At 42.2% G+C, this 12,328-nt stretch overlaps 1 protein-coding gene across 6 annotated transcripts in view; it reads left to right on the top strand.

Annotated features, from left to right (window-relative positions):
• The window catches only part of BLNK (B cell linker), a 162,528-nt gene that overhangs the window by 122,585 nt on the left and 27,615 nt on the right, over positions 1 to 12,328 (top strand). For 4 of the 6 annotated variants that reach the window (XM_050959463.1, XM_050959464.1, XM_050959469.1 and 1 more), the window contains 7 exons: positions 979 to 1,035; positions 3,568 to 3,617; positions 4,843 to 4,883; positions 6,476 to 6,632; positions 8,176 to 8,327; positions 8,861 to 8,939; positions 12,170 to 12,259. In XM_050959463.1, the coding sequence (XP_050815420.1) occupies positions 979 to 1,035; positions 3,568 to 3,617; positions 4,843 to 4,883; positions 6,476 to 6,632; positions 8,176 to 8,327; positions 8,861 to 8,939; positions 12,170 to 12,259 (626 nt within the window). The remainder of the gene's footprint in view (positions 1 to 978; positions 1,036 to 3,567; positions 3,618 to 4,842; positions 4,884 to 6,475; positions 6,633 to 8,175; positions 8,328 to 8,860; positions 8,940 to 12,169; positions 12,260 to 12,328) is intronic. The other 2 variants (XM_050959465.1, XM_050959467.1) reach the window with 1 other exon arrangement.

The raw sequence follows: 12,328 nt of genomic DNA, 5'->3' as shown, positions 1-12,328 counted from the left end.
TAAACGAAATGCCTCAAATACCAGCTGATTATTTAGTGAAACTAATGATGCAGAAAGATGTGATATGTTATTTTTTAAACAGCTGTAAACATTCTCAAAAACCTGTTTGGATTTATTTTTCTTTTGGATGAGTCTTATAGAATTGAAAATTATATCTCAGCTATGGAATTCTGTAGGATGTTTCACAAACCTCCACAAAAGAAAAAATCATTCTCTAAGAAACTTATGGGTGAAGCCTGGCCCCACTGAAGTGAATGGGAGCTTTGCCATTGACTTTAGGGAGGTCAGGATTTCAGCCTGTATATTTCAGAGTTGAGTAATTTCTGTAAATCCCTATTCAGGTCTATAGGACTTTTCCAGAAGGATTAACTCACAACTCTATCAAATGTAACTTAAATACGGAACAGATTATATTTATGGCACCTTCAAAGTGGGTGAAATTGTTTACCACTGTGATTTTTTTTGGAATCACTTCTGATGTAATTGCCAATTTTGCAGATAAAAGATATGCTAAAGAACAACTATAATCTCTCCCTTGAAGAACAGGACTTGATCCTCTTCTACTGAAGTCATTTGGAGTTTTGCTATTAACTTCAACAGGAGCAGGATCATGCCCATTGCCATTGCTTACAAAAAGAAGCCCTAAAGAATAAAAGTATTATAAATGTACTGTAACTAGACAGTAAGCTCCCAGGAACGGGAATCATGTCATTTATGTTTGCATATTGCAAAAACAGTGGGTGAAATCACGACCCCATTCCAGTCAATGGCAAAATTCCCACTGACATCAATGGGACCAGGATTCCACAGTGTTGACACTCACTAAATAATATTAATACGGTGCAGTAACTTTTCTGTGGGTTTGTGTTTGAATTTTAGAATAACTAACATATTTGAAGAGACTAACAAATACAGATGTGGCCATAAATTGTTTCATTTCTGTGACAGAAACATAATTTCTTTTCTATTGCTATTTAGGTTCCAAAATGAACAAGTGGCCTTAATTTGCAAAACTGGGAAAAATACTTGGGATCGGTATGCTATTTCAGAACCACACAAGGCATGATAGATGGCTCAGATACAGAGCTCTTCTGTGCTTCACATTCTTTTGTTATAACATATTTACATATTCTGCCAGGGCCACAGCCAGGATTTACAGTGTCAGTCAAAATACTGAGGCAAGCCTTCCTAATTTATTGTCCGAACACCTACAGTATGGGCCAAGCCACGCATCCCTCTCCCTCAGAAGGGTCCCTATTGGCTTCCTATCCACCCTTTTCCTTTGTCTCTGGTGTCCTTGTGCACCTCAGCCCAAATCCAGCATGGAGCAGCCTGCTGAATTTGAGGCCACCCTCTCCATCAAACCTAGACCTGAGACAAAGCATCAGCCATTTCCCCTGGCAGTGGCCCTGGTTTCTTCTTTTTAACATGCCTGTGCTAACCTGGATGAGATACTGGAATAATGCTGTTAAGAATGCTTAATAACATACTGCCTGCAGGATAAGTTATACTCATGTTGTCAGGCACTAGTATAACCATTCAGCAAGGAAGAACTACCTATACTTTTTTCTGACACCACTAATGAAGAGAGCTGGGCAAACTCTGTGAAAAATGTTCCATAGACAGGACCGGCGCAAGTGTTTTTAGCACCCTAGGCGCACAGCCATTTCGTCGCCCCGCGCTTTGGTCCCGCGGCTCCGGTGAAGCTGCCACAGCTGTGCCTGCGGGAGGTCCACCGGAGCCGAGGGAGCAGCGGACCATCCTCAGGAATGCCTGCGGCAGCTCCACTGGAGCTGCGGGACCAGGGGATCCTCTGCAGGCACGACTGCGGCAGGTCCACCAGAGCCGCCTGCCGCCTCCCCCACCCCCTTCAAAATGCCGCCCCCCAATAATCCTGGCGCCCTAGGCGATTGCCTAGACCGCCTAAATGGAAGCGCCAGACCTGTCCATAGATATTTTTTTGAGCTTGGTAATGAATGTATTTTGGCCATGCCTGCACCATGCATACATGTATGTTCACTTTTTACAACTATATGAGCAGTAGAGTTTCTCTAGCACAAACTGTGGAAGAAATCATTTGCAGAAACCAAATCTTAACATTTGCACATCTGGGTATTCAGTCAGATGCAGGGAACAGAAACAACATTTAGCTATGGGTCTTAGCTGAACAGTCACAAGTAAGCAGCATGCCCAAGTCTTGAATATTGAGTATCAAATTATTGCAGCAAACTGTTAAGAAAAACAAAAATAAGAGAAAAAATTGAAGGAAAACACAATGGCTCAGAAACCTTCAAGAGCACAAGAAAAAGTTACAGTCATTGTGGACATTATTCCTGGTGAATTATACACTCAGCTCTGCAAACAAACATAACATCCCAAGAAGCACTTCTTTTGGGACCTGACTGAAAGCCCATTGCAGTCAATGGGAGTCTCTCCATTGACTTGGGCATTGGCTCAAACCCAGGGTGCGGTTTCATCAGTGCTAAGGAAAATTGTTGGATTATATATTAAGAATGAGTATAAAAGGGCATTTTAATGCAAATGGTATTAATGCTTTATATTAATACAAAAAGCAAAACATTACTAGCTTCAGCTACTTCCGCTCAAGCATGTAATAGCCCAGATGCACCATTGGATCTGACTTAAATAACTTCACAGAAATGTCTCTCTTCTTATGAGGTACTATCAGATCATTAATGGAATAATAAACAGATCACTACACTAAGCTCCTGGGGGTGCTCTCCCCGGGCTTATAATTAAACAAACAGGAACCTGCATGATTTTAAATTCTAGGTAAGCATAGCACAGTTGCAAATAAAGACAAGCCTATGAAGAATTTTCAGTCTTTCTATAAATAATTTTTTGGTTCACTCAATACTACGGAATCAAAGCTATTCAAATTGTATTCCCTTATGAAAAATAATTGGTGTGAGACTTTCTTTGTTAGTACTTCCATTATTGTACCAAACATGCAGTACCTCATACATGTGACAAATGCAAAGGTTGAGAGCCCAGATCTGATCTGATACCAATGTAAATCAGTAACTCCATTGACTGCAGGAGCTATACATGTACAAAATCGTTGTAAGTGAGATCAGAATCTGGCTGAGAGACAGCCTGGGAAAACTTTTAAGCCTCAATTGGAATTTAAAGTGTATGCAAATCTAAAGTTGTAAATTAGAACCAGAGAGCACTGTACTCTTTTATCACCTCACATATAAACCTCTTACTAGGATTTTTATGAGCCTCAATCAGCTTTACTTCTTTAAACAGATGTGCACATATCTATAATGTATAATGCTGCCTGTAGCTTCTGCTCCTCTGTATGTGTGTTTCTTTAAAAAAAAAAAAGTTCTTAACAAAAAACTCGGATTGCATTCTATATTCTTGGCTGTTTCCAAAAAGTGCTCTCTTTTCAGAGCATTTGCCTGCAGCAATTGGCTGAATATCTGTGACAATGACCTGTGTCTTCAGTTGCAGATATCTTTTGTCATCAGCTTTTTTTATGTGTTGCCTTCCTGCAACGATTACTTATTGGATCATAAATGTAAAAATTATTGTTTACAGGCTAAAAAATAAACCCCCGCCAAGTGTACCACAAAGGGATTATGCTTCAGGTAAGGATGGCTTAATGGAACTTTAAACTGTATATTTTTTCTAAGAGTGTTACAACTACATATTTGCTCACATTTATCTTCTAGGTGAGGTGAATCCTGAACCATGACCAATAACTTATAGTGCAATTCTCTGTGGTAAAATGATGGACAGCAAACTGTGGAGGGCTTCCCCAAAAGGAAGAATAAAGACTAAGAAGTAGTTGATAGCCAGCTCAGTGGTTTGCGCATTGGCTTCCTAAACCCAGGGTTGTGAGTTCAATTCTTGGGGGGGGATCTGAGGCAAAAATCAGTATTTGGTCACTGCTAGTGAAGGTAGGGACTGGACTTGATGACTTTCTAGGGTCCCATCCAATTCTATGAGATAGGTATATCTCCATATTTTTAAGTGCCCCTGCTAGCTGACTCTCAGAAGCAGCTTTCACCTATTCTATGGGATCCGGCCATTCTCAAGGGGGAGAAGGCTCCATATCCAGCCATGCTGGATGGAGTGCCAGCCCAGTTCAGGACTTGTGAAGTGAAAGTAAAGAAAGAAATATGGGCAAATAGGTTTCCTTCCCACAAAAATGGAATCTGATGTTGGTGCTAATATAATGATGGCATCAAACATTATCTTCAAGTGTGAGTGGAGATATATTTGCTCATTTTACACCTTCATTGTTTTACCTTTGTTTTGAAGTGTTAAGAATGGTTTTGTTAAGGAGAAAAAGTAAAACAGCAGCAGACTAGGTGGGGAGTGACTAGGAGTTGTCAATCTAATAATTGTTCAGTGATTTTTATAGCCATAGTTAATTGGCATCCAATTTGGAACTTCACTAGAGAGACCAAGAACTGAATTGTCAAGAGGGCTGAATGAGCTCTTCCTCTCTCTTCATTTCCTTTAAAAAGGGGATTCATGGGCATGGCAGTATGGGGAAGCTTGCATTGCTACTATTCAGACTGGGGATAAGTAGAGGACTGTGTTGTCCAGCACATCAGCCTGGGACTCTTTCATGAGCACTCCCAATTAATTTCTAAAACCAAATTAGCAAAAGAAGCAGAATTCTAATTACTAACACTATTCAGCCAAAACCAAGTGTGTTTGGCACAAACTTTCAGGAATGTGTGTGTGTGTGTGTGTGTGTGAGAGAGAGAGAGTGGAATGCAATAGAGCCATTCAATTAGTGGCGAAGATGAATGTTTGTGATCACTATTCCATTCCCTTAAATAACTCAAATGTTTGGTTTAGAACATGCAGAGGATGAAGATGAACAATGGTCTGATGATTTTGTAAGTATATTTTCCTGGGGTCATAAAACAGTTACTCTTTCAATTAGGACCACACATGAGATGATAATGAAAGTTTAGATCTGAATCAGATACTTTCAGTCAAATCTACATTTCCACTATTAAAATCCTACTATATTCATGAGGTTGAAAATTTTCTAAAGTAGCTACTGATTTAGGTTCCCTCGATTTTGAGTACCCAGCTTATAAATACCTTAGCCCAACATTCAGAAGCATTGTTAAAGGTAGCTGTAGATGATCAGCATCTTGGAAATTAGGATTATGGTATCTCAACTTGAGCACCCAAAAAACGGGGCACGCAAAATTAGTGGCCACTTTTGAAAAAACACTGGACTATTCTTGTTTAGAAGATTTACAGATACTTTTAGATTTCACTTATTTCTCAGTGTTGTCAAATTTGTGGTTAGTGACTTATTTTTTGACATCACTTATTTAGACAGTGGTAGCACCCACAACGTGTTAGGCATTTTCCAAACACTAGAAAAAACACAGGGTGAAATTTTGCCCCATTGAAGACAATGGCAAAAGTCCCGTTGATTTCAATAAGTCCAGGATTTCACCTACAGTTCCTGCCCCTAGAGACCATACAATCTATATAAATTCACTGACCTCTGTTATAAGAGTTGGTCTCCATTTTCTGACATTTCAAATATATTTAATGTTTATCCATTTTCCTTTATTCCATGCTACTTGAGGTGGACCTGCTATAGAATCCCAGGTCTAAACTCCCCTAAATTGGGGTAAATTTGAGGAAAGTTCAGATCCAAACTCTGTAGCTCAGGACAATCTCTAATTGTTTTATGTTTGAGATGCCCAGATTTTCTTTGCATAAAGCGTGTGAAGATTATTCATTAGCTCATAGAAAACTAGCTAATTCCCAGGTAGATGCAAACTGGTGAATGGCTATCTTCTTGGGCTTTAGTGGCAAAGCCCCAACAGGTAGCGTTGGGGATGGTAAGGTCTCCTCAGGACTTTAGAGTGAAGCAAATCATGACCTATCCTGCCACAGGGCGAAGAACATGCTTTATTCTACAACTTGCTTCCCTAAAGCCAGCTGTTTCCTCCTGGTGCTAGTTCCTGACCTCTCTCTCAAGACCAGAAACCAGAAAGGGGAGATAGAGGTCACATCAGCAGCTGAGGTTGAGACTAGGAAGGAACTGGTTCCCAGGGTAGTGGGTTGGTGGAGAAGCATAAGGTTGTTGACTCACAGATGTGGGGGAATGCAGTCCCAGCTTAGCGGAGGGCCTGTGGCGGTGGGAGGGAGAAGGCAGAAATAGGAAGTGAGAGGTTGGTGGTTTCCAGTGGTGATAAGATGAAGGCATAGGGGTACTGAAAATCAGGGTGTTAGCACTTTGTTAAATCCTTTTTCTCCGGAGCAAAAATATTTTAAATATGTTTTATGCTGAAATAGAGTAACACTAATGAAGCTGACCATGTTCATAACTGTCATATGACAAGCAAGTGTTTTTGTAGGTTAGCAAATAATGCAACTGGTGAGATGTTTGAGTATTACTTCCACGAATGAATCCACAAATGTTTTACAAAGTAAGAAATGGGAAGCTGTGTGTTTCTAGGACAGCGATTATGAAAATCCAGATGCCCACTCTGATTCAGAGATGTATGTGGTTCCGAGTGAAGAGAACTGTGATGACAGTTATGAGCCCCCTCCAACTGAGCAAGAGAAAAAGAAGATTCCCTCGTCATTTTCATTTTCAAGGGGAGAATACGCAGGTACCTATGAAATCTTTGGCTACGCAAGCCTGTCAGCCCCTCAGCTATTTATACCAGTGGCACCATTAACAAATTGAAAAACAAGAAAAGAATTTCAGATGTTGTCAATGTGGTGTGAAGCCCGTCCTTTTCTCAGGAGTTAGCCTCAAAAGGAGGAGGGGCTGTTTGTTCCCGACCCCAAGTATCAGGGTGCCTACTTTCTGGAAGGATTCATGGATTTGCTGGCAGGTGAGACACCCCCTTAGCATTGTCGCTGTCTCCCAAGTTTTTGTTAGTATATTTTGTAGAAGGCCTACAGGCTTTGTGATGAGCAGTTATAAACCAAATAATAAAACAATATGCATGGGAACATTGGGGAGAAATTTCACTGAGCATGCCCCAGAAATCACCCAGTTAGCCTAATCTGGGGATTGGTTCTTCCCTAGCTGATTTAAGGTCAAGCAGGAAGGGCAAAACATTAAAGGACCACTGTTTTCTATCTTGTTTATACCCTAACTTGTTAGCCAAGCAAGTGCAAAACAGGGGCCATAACAGCATAGGTGCCAACTTCCCCTCAGGTGCTCGACCTCCCCCTGTGCCCCAGCCCCGCCCCCACTCCACTCCTTCCATGAGGCCCTGCCCCCATTCCAATCCAAAGTCCCCACTCCAACTCTGCCCCCTCCCTGCCCCAATTCCAACTCTTTCCCCAAATCCCCGCCCCAGCCCCGCCTCCTCCCCTGAATGTGCCACATTCACACTCCTCCCCCGACCTCCTGGAGCATGCTAACGCTGCCAAACAGGCTGCCAGTGGGTGCAGAGCACCCAGTAATTTTCCCCCATGAGTGCTCCAGCCAGAGCACCCACAGAGTCATTGCCTCTGCATAACAGTCCCAAAGATCTAAGCCTAAACTGCCCTTAACAATTGGGAGTAGGAAGCAGGTAGACTTAAAAACAGGACTGGAAGGAGATGACTCTGCTTATATTGCTCCAACAAACAGACCCTTCTCTTCCCTTCAACATTATATTCTGAGCTGAATACTGTTCCCATTGAAGTTAATGGAAGTTTTTATATTGACTTCAGATGGACCAAGATTTGGGACATTGGGAAAAGGAATATCAACATAACCATCCCGTCACTGCACACCTCTTCCCCCATCTCTTTCAGTTTCATTATATGAGGCTCGGGTACTGGATATATATAAGGCACTTAACTACTATAGTGCCAGACAAGTGGCTGGATAGGTAATAAACACATTATTTGCACACTTCAAATAATGAGGAATTGTATTACCCATTCCTTGTAGGTATTTTGGTGGTACCCCAGAGAAGCTGGCCATATCATCTATTTCAGTCTCACCCACCTTGCTGCATGGGAACTTATATGCTACAGTACTTAAGGACTATAGAACATAATAGATTCTCATCATTTCCAGTCACAGAACATTCTATATGACTTACGCTACAGGCAGAGTAAAGATGCTCAGTTTGCATAGATATTAAAACAACTCTTCGCAGTTAGTGAGTAATTATATACTAAACTTCTCATTTCCCCCCTCATTTAAAGACAATCGCACAACCCAGCAGGAGCCACTGCCAAGCAGGCCAAGTCAGTCTTTAATTAAATCCAAGACACCATCTAAACCATCTCTGCCATCATCGTCTGTCCCGCTGAAACCAAAAGTGCCACCCAAGACCAAAGAGTTCAATGGGGATGAGGTAATATTCACAGATACATAAGTCTTTATAGTACAGATGAATTATGGCCCCATAAGTATCATGAACTATATGCTGCACTTGTTTAATATGCTAGCCTTTCACATCTGACTGCTGTGGTTCAAATCATTACATAGGTCATAAAAATAAATGCATACTCTCACACTAGTTTCTAGTGGACATTTACCCACATCGTAAATCTGTGGAGCCATTCAGCCCACTTAGCATTCTCTGTTCACCAGAGACAGATTGCTGACAGGTGGGGATGAAACGGAAATATTGAGCACCAGGGCAGGGCTACAGAGGACTGAGACAGTAAGTGATCAATCAGATGTGCCACAATTGGAGCTGTCTGGTGAAGGGGAAAAGTCCATGGAAAAGCACAGCCTTATCCAGCCACAGAGGGAGTTTAGATGTCTGAGACAACCATTGGCGTTAGTGCATCTTGTCCATCCCTGCCAAAACAGGCTTGTGCCATGTGGTGTATTTGACATAATTCATGCTTAACTTGTAGCTTTTCTCTGCATTTTTCTCAGGATGATTATATCGTGCCTGTAGATGATGAAGATAACTACATTGAACCTACGGAAGGCAGTACTTCACAATCTACAAAACGTGAGCTTTAATCTTTTAAGCACATGATAATTTTACTCTAGGGTAAACACAGTGCCACTGGATGTCTGTTGCTAGGGTTCATAGTACGGCTGTCAAGCTATTAAAAAAATTAATTGTCATTAATCGAACTACTGAACAATAATAGAATATCATTTATTTAAATGTTTTTAGATGTTTTCCACATTTTCAAATCTATTGATTTCAATTATACAAAGTGTACAATGCTCACTTTATATTTATTTTTTATTACAAATGTTTACACTGTAAAAAAGAAACAGAAGAAATGGTATTTTTCAATTCCCCCATTACAAGTACTGTAGTGCAATCTCTATCATGAACATTGAATTTACAAATGTAGAATTATGTACAAAAAATAACTGCACTCAAAAACAAAAAAAATATAAAACTTTAGCACCTACAAGTCCACTCAGTCCTACTTGTTCAGCCAATCGCTAAGACAAACAAGTTTGTTTACATTTGCAGGAGATACTGCTGCCCAAGTTTGCTTACAATTTCACCTGAAAGTGAGAACAGGCATTCCCATGGCACAGTTGTAGCTGGCGGCACAACATATTTACGTTGTGCACTAAAAATTCATATGTCCCTTCATGCTTTAACCACCATTCCAGAGGACATGTCCATGCTGATGACGGGTCCTGCTTGATAACGATCCAAAGCAGTGAGGACCACCACATGTTCATTTTCATCATCTGAGTCAGATGCCACCAGCAGAAGGTTGATTTTTGTTTGTTTGTTTGTGGTTCAGTGTAGAGGTCCGCTGTTGGGGTTCACCCCTCTCTGGGGCAGCTGGGGGCCAGGCCACCTCACTACCTGGGGCAACAACGGCAGCTAAGGGCTCAGACCCTCAGGCAGGGGCTGAGCAACCAGCTCAGTCTATTAAACCCATGCCTTCGGTCAGGGTGAGGCAACAAACAATGGTTCAGGGCTCAGGCCCTCAGGCAGGGGCTCAGCAAACAGCTCTGCAAGGTAAGAAGCCCAGGCTCCTGGGCCTGAGTGTCGGGGCGAGGGGGAGACTGCCACCTGGGAGTGGGATGGCAAGGGGGGACGCAGGCCCGCCCACTCCTCTGCGTCCCAGCCCGGGGCCCTAACAGCAGCAGGCAGCCTGTTGCTGTGTCAGTAGGGATCCTCGCCGTAACATACTGACATTGGCTCTGGTTGTGCTGCAGCCAGACTAGGGTCAGCTGCCCCAGGCTACTTCCAGACTCCCGCTCAGAGCTTACCTGGATCCTGGGGTCATCCTCCGCAGGGTCCAGGTGCATGGGTTCGTCTCGGCTGGGGCTGGGTGGTTGGTCCGGCAACTCCTCCAGAAAGTCGGCCCAGGGTAGCTCCGGCAGCTCCTCCGGATAGCAGGCCCAGGGTAGCTCCGGCGGCTCTTCCGGGTAGCGGGTGTGGGGGAGCTCCGGTAACTCCTCTAGGTAGCGGGCATGGGGGAGCTTGGGCCACTCTGGGCGGCTACCCTGGGTCGCAGGAGTCTCCCAGTCCCAAGCTCCCTGAAGGACGTCTGCTTGCTCCGGCTGCTGGGGCTTAACTGAGCACTGAGGGCCCGCCTTTATAGTTCCGGGTCAGCGCCTGACCCTTTGCGGACGGGCTCAGAGCTCTTTAGCTCCACCCAGTCCAGCCTCTGGCTGGGCTTTTCGTCCTCTGAGGCAGCTGGGAGCCAGGCAGCCTCACTACATTCAGGTTTTGTAGTTTCGGCATCAGAGTGTTGCTCTTTTAAGACTTCTGAAAGCATGCTCCACACCTCATCCCTCTCAGATTTTGGAAGGCACTTCAGATTCTTAAACCTTGGGTTGAGTGCTGTAGCTATCTTTAAAAATTTCATATTGGTATCTTCTTCGAATTTTGTCAAATCTGCAGTGAAAGTGTTCTTAAAGTGAGCAACGTGCTGGGTCATCATCCGAGCCTGCTATAACATGAAATAGATGGCAGAAGGCGGGTAAAACAGAGCAGGAGACATACAATTCTTCCTCGAGTTCAGTCACAAATATAATTAATGCATTATTTTTTAATGAGTGTCATCAGCATGGAAGCATGTTCTTTGGAATGGTGGCCAAAGCATGAAGAGGTATATGAATGTTTAGCATATCTGGCACATAAGTATCTTGCAGTGCTGGCTACAGAAATGCCATGTGAATGCCTGTTCTCACTTTTAATTAAGAAGCAGGCAGAATTATCTCCCATAAATGTAAACAAACTTGTTTCTCTTAGCAATTGGCTGAACAAGAAGTAGGACTGAGTGGATTTGTAGGTGCTGAAGTTTTACATTTTTTTGTTTTTGAATGCAGTTCTGCAACAAAATAAATCTACCTTTGTAAGTTGTACTTTCATGATAAAGAGATTGCACTACAGTACTTGTATGAGGTGAATTGAAAAATATTATTTCTTTTATCATTTTTACAGTGCAAATATTTGTAATAAAAAATAATATAAAGTGATCACTGCATACTTCGTATTCTGTGTTGTAATTGAAAATGATATATTTGAAAATTTAGAAAAACATATTTAATAAATTTCAATTGGTATTCTCTTAACAGTGCGATTAAAACTGTGATTAATCATGATTAATTTTTTAAATTATGATTAATTTTTGTGAATTAATTGTGTTAAGTAACTGTGATTAATCAACAGCCCTAGTTCATAAAGAAGAAGTGAAAGTACTAAAGAGACTGCAGTCAAGTGAAGGGCAGTGTGGGTCCCATAGCTAGGACAGTCCCAGGGCAAAAGTTAGGGTTGTCTTTCCCAACTGCCATGTTTGGCTCCTACCTCTCTTTCCATGACCTTTCACAGCCCTACAACTGAGAATCTTGGCTTGGTTTGCCATGCCTCTCTTCTCGTCCAAGAGTACTGCTTCATTAAAATTCTCCACATGCTGAGGTGTCCAGGCAGATTTTTAACAAAGAGATGTGGGGCTTCATTTTTTACTTCAATTGCACCAGGGGTTTACTTAGCTGGGAATTAAACTTACAGTGCTAAAGTGAAAAGTTAATTGAATAGTTTGCAACTCTTCACTTTCACATGGTTGACAATCTTGGATATTTATGGCAAGGTGGAAGCACTGAGAATAAGGTTACTCACATGAGTCAGAGGCTCTTTTTCTGCCACAAATGAATTTCTCAAGGTCTCTTGACTAGCCCTCAGACCTTCTTTGTATTTGTTCTCATTTCATAGATGTGACATTGGTATGTTTTTGTCTCCTTTTTTGCTTTAAGCTCCTATAAACAGATCTACTAAACCAACAAAGCCAGTTCTTCCTAGCTCTGCCAAGTCCTCTCCTGCTCCTGTGTCTCCTTTCGTGCAAGGTATGCAACGTTTATATTGGTGTAAGAGGATCATCTTGCAGACACCCTGTTTTGACAAAGGGGTTTGGA

This window comes from Gopherus flavomarginatus, chromosome 6, assembly GCF_025201925.1.
Source record: "Gopherus flavomarginatus isolate rGopFla2 chromosome 6, rGopFla2.mat.asm, whole genome shotgun sequence".
NCBI lineage: Eukaryota > Metazoa > Chordata > Testudines > Testudinidae > Gopherus > Gopherus flavomarginatus.
The sequence above is the reverse complement of the archived record's forward strand: the minus strand, read 5'-3'. Positions and strand labels throughout refer to the sequence as shown.